The sequence below is a fragment of the Urocitellus parryii genome, chromosome 8 (assembly GCF_045843805.1).
Source record: "Urocitellus parryii isolate mUroPar1 chromosome 8, mUroPar1.hap1, whole genome shotgun sequence".
In the NCBI taxonomy this organism is placed as follows: Eukaryota; Metazoa; Chordata; class Mammalia; order Rodentia; family Sciuridae; genus Urocitellus; species Urocitellus parryii.
Window position 1 is genome coordinate 86,529,625 of NC_135538.1, and position 14,444 is coordinate 86,544,068.

A 14,444-nucleotide genomic window follows, 5' to 3' on the forward strand; every position below is an offset into this window, starting at 1 on the left:
GATGCTATTGACAATAGCGGGGTGCAAGTAGCTCACCTAAATAGGAGTTCAACCAGAGTTCTGTATCTTTACCTGGTATTATACAAGTTTAGATTATTGTAAAAATGTACTTTTCATTATAAAAAAATTTACATGGGACATTATCGACAAAAATGAAATTATGGTGACTATTTAAACGTTAATAAGTTTTTTGGCTATTTGACTAACGTGCAGATGATTGTATAGATATTTTTCCTACTTGTGCACTTGACTTTGTCTTTTAAATTATATCTAACCTGACTCAATATTGAACTGGGTTGGGCTGATAGAACGTTTGGAAAATATGATGTACAGAATTTGGAGCAAAGTGCAGTTGTGTCTTTTAATAGTGTAGTATAATGTACTACTAATGTGATAATAAAATAATGTGTTTTTTTTTTTAAACTGGGAACAGTAGAATCATTTAACTAAAGTATTAAGTAATTTCATTAATGAGGCCAAGTTACTGGCTTTGGTCTCTGCAGGAACCTGGATAATGTATGTAACTTTATTCTGTTGGCTGCTGAATCCCAAGTTTAATCAACTGTCTTGTAAATATCTTGCAAGTACACATGGTTGGTTGCAATCCAAAATATATTCCCTATAAAAAATGAGTCAGTGGTGAAGACGTTTGTGACAGCATATTTTAAAATTTTAAAGTTCATTAATTTATTTTTGGTAAGATTAAATTTACTTTGTTCAAAAATTTAAAATGTATGAAAGGTGGTGAAGAACTTCTTTCCCACCTCTGTCTCCCATCTGCCTAGCTTCTTTACCCTTTCCGCTATGTAATCATTATTATTAGTTTCTTTGAAATTCTTATAAGCAATGGTATATAAGGTTTTATGACTATGTATTTTCCCCTCCATCACTTTAAAAACAGAATAATATTGTCCTTTTTTCACTAATGGTATGTCCTAGAGATCATTCCAAAGAGCTTCCTGATTCTTCTTCACAGTTGCATAATATTCCATTCTGTGGACATATCATATATTTAACCTTTTAATGGACATTTAGATTGTTTCTTATCTTTTGCTATTACAGCAAGGTTGCAGTGAACAACAGTGTACATTTTTCCTTTTTGTACACAATATCAGCATATACTCTAATTCTTTCACTAATGAGGAGAATTTCTGGTTAAAATGGAACTTTCATTTGTAATTTCGATAGTTAACATCAAATTGCCTTCTGAGGAGACTGCACCCATTTATACTCTCATCAGCAATGTGCAATACTGTATTTTTCTATAGATGTGCTAAATATATGTTTAACTTTGGAACTTTTGTTGATCTTTTTTGTTAAAAATGGCATCTTTGTTTTGTTTTTAAAATTTGCATTTATTTTGTTTTGAGACAAATTCAGGGACATTTTCATACATCTAAGAACCATTTTTTTGTCCTTTTAGTGACCAGCCTACTCACGTATTTTGTCCCCCCCCCCCACTATAGTACCAGGGATTGAACCCTGGGGTGCTTAATCAGTGAGCCACAACCCTAGCCCTTTTTTATTTTTTTATTCTGGGACAGGGTATCTAAGTTGCTGAGGGTCTCTTTGAGTTGCTGAGGCTGGCTTTGAACTTGTGATCCTCCTGCCTTAGCCTCCTGAGCCACTGGAATTACAGGTGTGCACCATCACACCTTGTGCTCATTTTAAAAATTGTGTTATTGACCTTTTTTGTATAGATTCTAGAAACTCTTCACATTTTGAGTCATAATAGGAAGGCCAATTCAAATTTGAAGTTATAAAATAATTCTGCCTTTATTCTTCTGGTTTTTAAATATTTGATCCATTTGTAATTTAGCCTGGAGTATGGTGTGAGATAGAGAGGCATAGATGTAACTTTTTTTTCCAGTTGATCAACCACTTTTTCTAACACCACTTATTGAATTGAATTGTTCAGCTCTTCCCCAGATTAAGATGCCACCTTTATTATAAAGCAAATTCCCTTATGTGTTTGGCTCTGCTTTTGAACTTTCTGTTCTGCCTCACTGATCTGTTTATTTCTGGATCAGTACCACCCCATTTCCATTGGTTTAATATTTGGCAGGATTAATTCCCTTTGTGTTGCTTTTCTTTGTGGGGTTTGTGGCTAATCTGGCTTATGTACATTTTTTTCTACACAGACTTTAGAATCACCTTCTCTGTCTAAAAATATGCATTTATATTTTTATTGGGATTCTGAAAAAATTCACCTCAGGGTGGACGGGCAATGCTTTGCCATGATGGCACTCCATTTAAGAACACTTTGTAGGTCTTTCTGTGTCCTTCAGTAATGATCAGTATTTTTGATTGTTGGACTTTTATATTTCTGATTAAATGTATTTCTAGCTATTTAATATTTTAATTGCTGTTATAAATGGGATTCTTTAATACCATGTCTTGTTGTTTTTAGGTGTGAAAATTATTGATTTCCATATATCAATTTTAGTCCCTTCTAATTTACTAAATTCATTCACTGCTTGTAGTAGTTTTGAGTTGATTTTCCAGAACTTAAAATATATACTTACATCCCCTTAAAATTAGGGATGATTAAACTCTTCAAATGAAGTGATATATAGTAGTGATAAGTGAGCATCTTTGCTGTTCTGATTGCAGCGGAGCTGTTACCTATGTTTCCCCCAAAGCATTGTGCTAGCTTTTGGGCGGAGATGTTTATATTTTATCAAGTTAAGGAAGTAGCCACTGATGCTTAATTTATAGAATGTATGTTAGATTTTGTGAAATATTATTTCGGTATCTATGGATAGGATCCTTTGTTATTTCCCTCTTTAGATCTGTTAATAGGACGAACTTGCTTTTTACCTTGCTCTGAATACTACAACCTAGTTTGTTGTAACTTCATGACATTTTGTCTTCTGAATTTTTGCCTTGCTTGAAGTTTAAAATATAGAGGTTTATTTTTATGAAAACATAGAAAAATAACATGTCTTTAATGAAATGCAGGTGACTTGGGAGAAAAAGGGGAGCGTGGCCCTCCAGGAAGAGGTCCCAAAGGTTTGCCTGGAGCTATAGGTCTGCCAGGTAAGTGAGTTGTGTGGCAAGGTGAAGTGGGGAAATTGGTCGCAAGTGTGCCCTCTGAATTGAATTACATTTTAAAAGAATTGCTACTTGACCACTTAAGCATATCAAGTGATTATGATGGCTGGCATAGATTTTTCAAAATCAGCTTTAATGAACAGTTAAATGATCTGTAAGTTATGTCTTTATTCTTTGTGAGAAAATAGATGGCAAGGCTTTGAAGTATTAATTTCTTAAATAGATGCTTCAAAAAAAAGAGTGTCAAGGTCCAGCCATGATTCATTTGTTATAAAAATCTGAATAAATAAATTCATACCTATCTTGAACTCAGGTGATAGTTTTTAAAATAATAATTATTATTTTATGTGTATATGGGTGGCTAGGAATCAAACTCAGGACCTGGAATGTACTAGGCAAGTTTTCTACCACTGAGCTGTGACTTTAGCCCTTATTTTTAAATCTATAAAGCTAGAGCAGTTGGGAAACTATTTCAAAATTTTATTTATTCATGTTTTATAGAGAATAACTGAAATTTTATTTTAAAAGCTCCCTTTTCAAACATCCAGACCTCCAAAAATCCATATATTCCCCCCTTGCTTTCTCTAAAAATAAGCCCAAGCATTCCTACCCATCACCACAAAGAGCCACACACAAGCCACATGTCACAGCTGCAGGGACTGAGGCCACAGAGCAGCCTCTGTGTGAGGAGCTCGGATCTCTGACTGAACATTCTGTGTTCTCTTTATACACTGACTGCTCTGTGCCAGGGTCCCGGCTGGAACTCACTCATTCACTGAGAAATGACTTGCACACCCAACCATAGGAGCAGCACAGCAGGGCTGAAAGCCAGTTCAGTTCAAGAGTAGGATGGATGTGCAGGCTCCAAGCAGCTGTCTCAGGCAGGCTGAGGCAATGGCTGAGGGAGGCTCCCACACTCCACCTGCCTGATGCTGTAGGGATAAGAGGGGTTGCACAGGAAAGAAAAAAAGTGAGGTAGTGCTTGCTTCCATAATGGATTTAGAAAACTAGGTTTCAGGAAATTTAGGAAAAGAAATCACTATCTTGTAATTCTGCCAGAGGCTTACGTATTTAATCATGGCTATAATTGTAGCCAAAAAAATATCATTGCTTTCTAATTATCTATTTCACTGCTCCTGGGGATTGCTTTCATATTAATTTTTAAAAAAAATATGAATACATTTGGAGATAGCTCAAACACTGCCCTTCTAAAACTATGACTCATGGGCCTGTCAAGATATATTCACAAATCAATATATTTTGTGATTGGAAGAGGAAGTTTTGCTGATTGGGCAAGGAAAGAAAATCTGATTGGAGATAAATAAAATCAAGGAAAAATTGTAATATGGGATAAAGTCTGGATTCATTGATGGATGTTTAGAAGGGAAAAAAAAAAAGAAGGAAATAGCATCTACTAGGAGTGCTTTTCTCCTTTACCAGTGATAGTGATAGGAGGGTTTAAAGCTGGTTAAATATCATTATCACAACTTCCTTAATGATCCACATATTTATAGGATCCTCTAATGATTTCTCCTCCCATTTTTGTTAATGAATCCCTTCAGAGTTCTTAAACAAATGACTTTCACTAGTAAGATTTTCCTTTATTGAAAATATATTATGATTTCTAGTGATTCTTATTTTCAAAAAATGTGTTGGCAAACCACATTTTAACTTTAAAAGTGGAAGATTTAGGAACACCAGCTCTGCCTGTGCTCTACCTCAGTCTGCCACGAGGGGGGAGAAAACCCCCCACCTGTGGAGGAGGGGCAGAGTGTGACTGACCTGGTGAAGGGGAGGCTTCTGAGCCACTGCTCAGTCAGAAAGGGGCTTTGCTGATTTGCTTCCTGGCACATCAAACAATCCACATGCTGGTAAATGTGGTGGATGAGGACAAGCACATCATTCCTCACCTTCCCTGGCCCTCATCTTCCTTATGAAAAAAGAATCTTGTCACTGGTCTTGTATTTAAAACTGAAATCCCATGTGTTAAAACACTTTGTGAATTCCCTTTTCCAAGACTCCTAAGACCTGCCCTCTCCCTATCCTTCCTTTGCCAATGCTTGTCCCTCCCTCTGGGACACCACCTCCAAATCCTCAACGCCCTTTGATTTTTACCTGCCCTTCACTCTTCTCCCACTGATGACCTTTCACTGTCTTCCATCTTTCTGATGTTGAAGTGCACTCTTCTTGCTTTCCTTCTTCCTTTGTCTCAACTATCTATCTTTTCTTTTTTTCTTGTGTGTGTGTGGCAGCGGGTGGGGGCGGGTGTTACATTTTAGTTGAAAGGGTATCTGACATTATTTTAGTGAAAAATTTGAGTTCCAGATTATTTCACAAACAGGCTCACTTTCAAAAGCACAGTTCCTGGAGAGGAAGAGTCTGCTTCTAGAATGTTTCATGTTAGCACTCAGGCACAAAAAGGTGGATATTTGTCACTCTTGCAGATAACAGTTGGGGTCTTTTGATTTTAGCTCACTCAAACTCTTATGTCTACTCCTAATATGCTCAGGTAACCATTCCTCAAACAAGTTCTGACAAGAGCTTTTTGGGTCCTTCTCCCCTAAAACTGATGCTCTCAAAGTGGAATGTGTGGTGTGGACTCCACAGTTCAGATGTCAATGAGTTCAATTCTTGACACTATCAATGCTAATTTTATGGACTTGGGCAAGTTACTTAGTTTCTCTGTGCCTCAGTTTTCCCATTTGCAAAGTAGTACGAATGATGACATCTCTCTGATGATTGTATGATTCTGAGAATTAAATAAATCAATGCAAAGTACATAGGATGTTTTCTGGATATAATAAGTACTAAGGGATGTTGGTTATTAGTACTGTTTGTAATTTAATTTATACACATTTTGCTTTATGGAGTAGACAAAGGATTGCTAAGGGCAAAGCTGGGCCTTAAGTAAGCCCTTGCAGCTTTTCTGCTCCTGCTTTTGATTAAGAGTAATATGTTATTCTCCTCTCAGTCAGTACCACCCTTGAGGCCCTAGACCTTTCTTGCACAAAAATCTACTTCAGCTCCAAATCAATAAAACAAAGTACTGGTTTGCAGCAAATCATTTTGTTGGTTAATTGTCCACTGAGAGGCTGTACCATTTTTTATTTCCCAGTAGAACTTAGAATGTGATTAGAAATGTAATTTGAGGTCTCTCACAGGTATAACGGTGACAGCTTTTTAGAACCCAGAGGAAACTTCTATAGGTCTCTGCAGGAACTTGTCTTGAATCTTCTAGACAGGTACACATCCTATGTGAAAGAATGAGCCCTTCTTTGTTGTCTCTAATTTGAATTTGGGGCTCAAATCCTCTTGGATTGAGAAAAAAAAATTCATTTGATCATTTTTTTTTGCTAATATTTGAAGAAAATGAAGCACCTTCATTATCTATAGGTTATTAGAAGTCCTTTATTCTTTGCACATAGTGTGTCAGTTTGTTCACTTTGGCTTTGCTATGCTATATTGCCTGTTATGGACCAGAGGTTGTTACTGTAACAATTACATCTACTCTCATTTTGGCTGCAGTGCTTTGTTGTTTAAAAATTGCCCTTAGACCTTCTGGTTTGTTTCTCACAAGCTGAAGTTCTTAGGGTAAGTATCTAAGAAGGTGGCTCTGGAGCCAGCTCACTAGGGCTTCTGCTCTGCTCTTCCACTTACTTCTGGTGACTACCCCTTAATGCTTCAGTTTTATTCTCTGCAGAACAGGAGTCGCAGGCACAATCCTCACAGACCTATTTTGGAGGACACACAGACGTGACAAAACATGGAAAGCCCTTAGAACAGTGCCTGGCATAAGGCACACTCTGCAAATGTAGCTGTTACCATTGTTGTCACTCCTTTGATGCTTGAGGAAATACAGACTGAGCAAAATGATGGGCTGACTGTCCAACAACACGATTAGCTTGTCTTTGCCACCCTGGCTACGTGACTTTTGCATGTTCCTAACACTTAGTGTCTTGCTTCCTATTCCCTCCTCTCAGATCAGCAATCCCTGGGCCTTTAGTCCCCCACCCTTCAGTTTCTTGCTAGATGCTGGTTAACCTTAATGCTTGGTTGTGTTGTCTCAATAAGAGACACTCTCTATGCCTGCTACCACTGAACTTGCCTCCTTTCTTGGTACTCTGAGGATTTTAAGAAAAATAATTAATAATAGACCCTGATTTCTTTGTGAGTTCAAACTCACTAGAGAAAGGAATAAATTAAATGATGAATCTCATATATATGCATACCAGGAATTGAATTACCAGGTAATTGTGAGCTGTTTTTCTCATCTTGGAAAAGCAGATTAAACGTGGCCTTGTGCTGGATCCACTAGTCTACAAGGCTTTTTATTTATTTATTTATTTATTTTATGAAATGTCTGCAGCTAGGTAAGCATTGCTTGTGAATGTTTAATTAAACAACAACAACAACAACAACAACAACAAACAAACCTCAGTTTAGTCTTTGGTTTTGTAGCGGCCATTCATCCTATTTCCACTGATTTCCTCAATCATTTTATATGATTGTGGGTTTGGGGTTTTTCTGTAAACCAGTTTCCACCAATTCTGTAAACATACTGCTTTGTCAAACACCAGAAAAGCAGATTCAGTGTAAGAAATGGAACATTTTAGCACATACAGCAAGTTTACATAATCAGTATATTAATCATGAGATACCCTATTTAATGCTGAAAATTGTTTGAAGATTTTTTTTGCCTGCACATACAGTCCTTCTCGTTCCCTAGCTTGTATTGCTTACCAGGCTGCCTCTTTCAGACTCTTCCAAGCTTCCCTGCTGGTTGGCCTCCATCAGTGTAACATGGCTGCCCTCTAGTGTTCATACATAGTATAACACAGACACCAATTTTTTAAAATCATGAAATGTTTGGCAATGACATTTTTATAGGTCCTTGAGATTTCAGAATCACAGGCAGTTAATGTGGCTAACACCTATGAGGCAAACAAAGCAAAAATGGAGCACTTCCAATCCATACTTTCTCTTCTTAAGAGATGCAAAGTACCCTATGCATATTCTTTAACACAGCTGCTGAACTGAACGTTTATGCCAGTCTATGAACAGCTTTACTTCTTGAATGACTTGGATTGTGACATGGTGTCACCCCAAATGAGGCACCCCCAAGAAGTTTAGAGCATCCTTGAGAATAAATGCCTTAGGTCAGGACTCACTAGAAACTGACAATCTGTTATATGTTTAGTCTGTCTTTTTTTCCTCTGGCATATCTACAGGGTAGAACCTCATTAAACTATCTTGAGTTTCTAATAGTAGTGGTCTCTAAGAATCAGTCCTGACCCTTGGTTGTTGTGCCTATATTTCCTAGTCAACCTAGACCCAATAAATTCAACAACAACAACAACAACACACACACACACACACGTACACACTACAGAGTTAGCTAATCAATAAGTAGAGTTTTGTAGAGTAGTATTAAGGGCCCTTTTTCTAATTCCAGCTCTTTCTAGGTATGTTACTTTGGACAGTTTCTAACCTTCTTAATTCAGTTTACACATGTAGAAAATTAGATCAGTGATGAGTGCATGGCATGTGAGAAAGGGGCTTGTTATAAAGTGGTGATGATGACATCATCCAAAGCTCCAAAGGGTAAACTGCTGCATTTCCAAAGGCAGAATCAGACAGATAGGATGAACAGGACTTTGGTATAAACCCAGCAAGTTAAAAACCTTCTCTTGGGTAAAGTAAATGTGAAAAATGTGAAAATCTAGAAAAGGTTTCTTTTTCTTTTCTTTTCTTTTCTTTTTTTCTTTTTTTTTTTTTTTTTGATCCTGGGGATTGAATGCAGGGGTGCATAACCCCTGAGCCACATACCCAGTCCTTTTTATTTTTTGTTTTGAGACATGGTCACATTAACTTGCTTAGGGCCTCACCAGTTACTGGCTGGCTTCAAACTTGCAATCCTCCTGCCTTAGCCTCCCAAGTCACTGAGATTACAGGTGGATGTCACTGTGCCTGGCTTCCTTTTGCTTTTTAATGTTTGAAGGGAATTTATTCTTATATATTCAGTTTAAGGTATTAGGCAAGGGGCTTGCTTTACAAATGGAAAATAAAATTTCGGATTAGTTGCAAACATTTAAAAATCGAGAGCTATTTATTTCAAAACCTAGCTTCCTGGCTTTTCTTGAAAATCATCAAAGTTCTAGCAACACTGGCTCTCATTTCGCAATGGCAGCTGTCAGCTGGATTAGAGAGCTGTTGCCAGCATTCACTCCCTACTTGACCAAGCGCCTCATTCTCCCACCTGTGTCCCCAATACCGATGTGGACTGTTAGTAGCCAATTTTTATTACTCTTGTACTATAAGTTTTCTCCTAATAAAGATAGTTGGGGATTTCTTAATCAACACTAATTTCTTTATGACATTAGATATGAGCAAACTTTTTCTATAAAGAAATGCTTTTTGGCTTTGAGTGCCAGGCTGCTCTGTTGTAGTAACTCAACTCAATGCTTATAGTTCAAAAGCAGCCACAGACGGGCTCAGTGGCGGAGTGCTTGCCTAGCATGTGTGGGTTCACTGGGTTCAGTCCTCAGCATCATATAAATAAGTAAATAAAGGTACATCTACAATTAAAACAATATATATTTTAAAAAAGTAGCAACAGATAATATGTAAATAAGTGACCAAGGCTGTTTAAAGAAATAAGATTTGGCCCACGGCCTGAAATTTGTCTACCTTGACGTATATTGTTTGCCTAGTCCTTGTGTTCAATTGGTTTCCAGTCTCTTCTTTGGGGGGAGGTCATTTTCTACTCCTAATCTTGATTTGATTTGTTAAGGCAGAGGTGGTATGTCTCAATGGGGACATTTCTACTGATAAAGTACATAAAAGCCACCTTTTATATGTAGTTTTATCTGGCCAATCTTTTCAACCTTAAAAAAATAGAACTTAACCTTTAATTACGTCAAGAGTCAGGGGGTCTGAACAGGCTCTGCTAAAGGCACCATTGCAACCGCCTTATTGATTGAAGCTGTGGTTTAGGGAGTGGATTTTTCCCATTAGGGGAAAACACACTGTCATCTGCTCCATCACAGTTTAATACAGTGGGATTAAAGTGAATGGGATAAATGAGGGGAAATAACTTACACCTCTGCTTAACTGCAGTCTTGAGATGCATAAATTCAAAGATACTTATTATTTCTTAAAACTTTTTAATGTTTTTGCCCTATGCCATTCCTTTGTGTAGATCTAACTGTGAGCACATGTGGAATAATGTGACATGTATAATAGATACATACATCAAGACCCTTTAATAAGACTGGGCTATCATAATAAGTCCAACAAAAGACTTATGTAATAAGACCATTAAAATAGAAACAAAAATGAAAACCAGCCAGGTGCAGTGGTGCATGCCTGTAATCCCAGTGGTTCTGGAGGCTGAGGCCAGAAGATCAAGAGTTTGGAGCCAGCCTCAGCGACGGCAAGGTGCTAAGCAACTCAGTGAGACCCTGTCTCCAAATAAAATACAAAATAGGGCTGAGGATGTAGCTCAGTGCTTGAGTGCTCCTGAGATCAATCTCCCCACCCCAAAAGAAAGTGAAAACCACGGAGAAAGAAGGAAAGTAACAAAACCTAAGCAAATAAGCAATTGAATATGTAGATTTGTCCTTCAGCTTTTTTGGCAGAATGGCCAATAAAAAAGCTGAGATGCAATGAGAATCTCTATAATACTGTATTATCAGGGCACATGCAGTTCATTTTACCCTAATTCTTTGCAGTAACAGAATGAAAGCACCTCTGGTACAATGGGAGAAATATTCAACAGAAATTTCTCCTTGTGATGGGGTGCCATGGCCCAGGGAGTGAGGCCCATTAGGTGAAACACACCACTTTTGAATGTGACAAAAGGAAGAAATGTCCATAGAGAACTTGCTGTGTTCATGTTGGGGTAGGCAGATGAGAAAAGTATCATGGATTTCTGTAGGGTGCCTGGCACAATCTTTTAAAAGATATTAATAATATCTTAATCATTATAGCAGTCCCCATTTAACAGATGCTTTGAGTCATGGAATTAAATTATAAAGAAGGTGCTTTTCCAGCTTAGAGGGAAGAACAGGGAGGTTAGTGACTTGTTCATGGCCTATTAAATGACAGAGCTAGAATTTAAAATCATTTGTCTCCAAAAGCCTGTGTTTTTAACCATTGAGCTCTGCTTCTCCCTGGCTGAATTCTGATCACTGGTGAGGATTGAGGGACACTGTTACCGTAGCTCTCTTCAAGGGAAATAGAATTTGACCCTCAAGGAGGCCTGGCCTGTTGTGATTTTAAATAGGAACCACATTAAAAAGGTAAAAAAAGGATCAGGCAATATTGATTTTAATAATACTGACTGTCACTGACTTAAGATGGTTGTACTTAAGATTTATTTGACTTAATGATGGTGTGAAAGTCATACACATTCAGTCGAAATTTCAGAGTTTGAATTTTGACTTTTTCTGGGTTAGTGATATGTAGTTTAATTCTTTCTCCTGATGCTGGGGAAGGTCAGGGAGCAGCAGCTTGCAGCCAGCCATGTGATGAGGAGGGAAAGCAACTGGTACTCTGTGGTGTACTACGTTGCTAAGCTATGATGCTTGGTAGGTTAGGTGCATTTTCAGCATACGACTTTCAATATAAGCCCATTATAAATTGAGGATTATCTGTATAGTCTATTTAACTCACAGGGTGCAAAATATTTAATTATATGATAAATAAAAATTATTAATTAAATATTTCACAATTTTTTTTTCATACAAAGTTCTAAAATCCAAGTGTGTTTTGTTCCTGCAGTTCATCTCAGTTTGGCCCCATTTCAGTGCGCTATAGACACGTACGCCTAGAGGATACTATGTCGGACAGGGTAGTTCTGCTGATAGAAGTGTGGGTTACATGTGTTGAGGTCTCTTTCTTTTTTAATTTCTATGAAACCAAAGTTGGAGTCTAGTAAAGTGATTTCTTCATCATCCATCATCCATAATTTCCTAAACCATTTATGAAGCCTTTACATGTGTACCACTGGGCTGCGTCTAGTGCCTTCTTCCAGTTTGTAGCCACGAGGATTCTCCTGTTCACATGTGCAATCTTTTGTGTGTTTCAGGTGACCCAGGCCCTGCCAGCTATGGGAGAAACGGCCGGGATGGTGAGCGAGGGCCTCCAGGAGTGGCAGGAATTCCTGGTGTGCCTGGCCCCCCTGGCCCTCCTGGCCCTCCTGGTTTCTGTGAGCCAGCCTCCTGCACCCTGCAGGCTGGTCAGCGGGCATTTAGCAAAGGGCCCGATCAGTAAAAGGTTTAGTGCTACTTGACTGTCTGTGTAAGCCTGGTAGAGGAGATTGGAGGAGAAGCAACACCCAGAACTTGGGATAAGAAGATAATGTATTACTCTCAACAAGATGGCAGAAGTCCTGCTTGTCAATCAGATCTAGAACAATGGTGCTATTCAATAAGTTGTTTTTCCTTTCCCTTGGAGGGAAGATAGGAGAGTCATCAGTAAAAGATGAAAAAATTGAATTTAAATTCTATTTAAATAAATTTGCAATCCTCCTCCCAGGATCTTGACCTATAGTGTGCTATACGCATGTGATATGTTGTGGGCCACTGTGCCAATAAACAAAAACAACTGTTTGGTTTACCTCAGTTGCATTAGTTATTTCATTTTTAACTTAGCTGTTCCCAGACTTTTGATTCAGCTGTATAATGGATTACTAGACTAGTTATGAAGAAACCCCACTACACTCAATAGAACTGGTGCTTAAAAATCCCCATCAATGTGCTACCTTGAGAGTGGCAAGAAAGGGCTGTTACAGGAAATGATTTCCTTACATCTTATACTGGTTTTCATCTTCAGTCTTTTTGTTGGACTGTATGTACTGTACCCCAAACTCAATGTGGGGTTCTTCTGTTTGAAATCAAAAGAGTTTTAATACCCTGGCATTATCCATCAATTATTTATTTCAACGTTTCAAGGTAACATCTCTGGTTGTACCAAAGAAAAAATAAAGATGGTTTCTTAATCTCTTGTATGTTTTCTTATAAATAATCACATTCAATGAAGTCACTGAGCTTATTTTTATACATTAAAATTTAAATTATTGGTATTTCTATTGGTTTATGTGTATAACATTTGGATTTTTTTTTTCTACACAGAGGTATTTTAAAAGCCCTTAAGGGTCCACAGAGGGCATTGCCCTGTGACAGATGGTGTGTGTGTGTGTGTGTGTGTGTGTGTGTGTGTGTGTGTGTGTGTGTTTGTTTTAGGGTATCTGTGTGGTGGGAGGAGAGCTTTATGGACTTTTTAGAAATTCTCAGGAAAGCTACGACCCTCCCCCAAATGCACAGAGGCACATGCATATACATTTTTGAATAGTATTTCAGAGATATCATGGATTCCATTAAATCTAATCTCACTTGATCTCTAGGCTAAGAAACACTACCCTCATTTCCATGGTTTGTTAGCTTCTAATCAGAACCTCATTGCTATAAAATATGATTAATATTTCACCATTGCTTACGTTTTACAAAACACCTCAGCTAAAGCAACTGCTGTGATTCTTTTATTTATTGAGACATGATATTTGTACCATTTTATGGAGTACATTAAATTTACATGTATTGAATGTGTAATAATCAAATCAGGGTGATAAGCATTTCCATCTCTTCAGCCATTAATAATTGTGTTGAAAATTTTGTATTCTTCTTTTCTAGTCATTTAGAACTATACCATACATTATTTTAACCAGATGTTCCCTTACCATGCCAAAGAACAGCCAGAAGAATTCTTCTGCTCTAACTGTGTTTTGATGTGCCTTATCCAGCCTCTTTCTGTTCCCCTCCTGTCACTCACAGTCCCTTTGGAGCACTCATCCATTCCCCCTTTTCTACCTTAGTTTCCATAAATGAGTGAGAACATGTGGTGTTTGTCTGTGTCTGGCTTGTTTCACTTAATCAACTCCAGTTGTACCCGTGTTGCTGTAAATGACAGGATATCATTATTTAATGGAGGACTAGCATTTCACTGCCTAAATATATTACATTTTCTTTATTCATTTGCTGAAGGGCATCTGGAATGATTTTGTATTTTGGTTATTAGGAACAGGGTTACAGTAACCAAGGCAGTGCAAGTATCTTTTTTAGCATAATGATTTCTCCTTTGGCTATGTACCCAGTAGTGGAACTGCTAGATCGTATGGTAGTTCTACATTGAACTTTTTTGAGGACTACAAGGATGCTGGGCAAGTGTTCTACCACTGAGCCACACCCCCCAGCTCCTAGCCCATTTTTAAATTGGATTGTTTGTTTGGTGTTCATCTTTTTGAGTGCATTATATATTGTGGATATATCACCACTTGTTAGCTGAATAGTTTGCAAATATTTTTCCCAATTTGACAGATTGTTTCAATTCTA

At 37.7% G+C, this 14,444-nt stretch overlaps 1 protein-coding gene across 1 annotated transcript in view; it reads left to right on the forward strand.

Moving 5' to 3' along the window:
- Col9a1 (collagen type IX alpha 1 chain) overlaps positions 1-13,054 on the forward strand; it is an 83,391-nt gene extending 70,337 nt beyond the window's left edge. The window contains exons 37-38 of the mRNA XM_026391350.2: positions 2,962-3,039; positions 12,143-13,054. Coding sequence (XP_026247135.1) covers positions 2,962-3,039; positions 12,143-12,327 — 263 coding nt within the window. The 3' untranslated portion in view covers positions 12,328-13,054. The remainder of the gene's footprint in view (positions 1-2,961; positions 3,040-12,142) is intronic.
- The last annotated feature ends 1,390 nt before the right edge of the window (positions 13,055-14,444 follow it).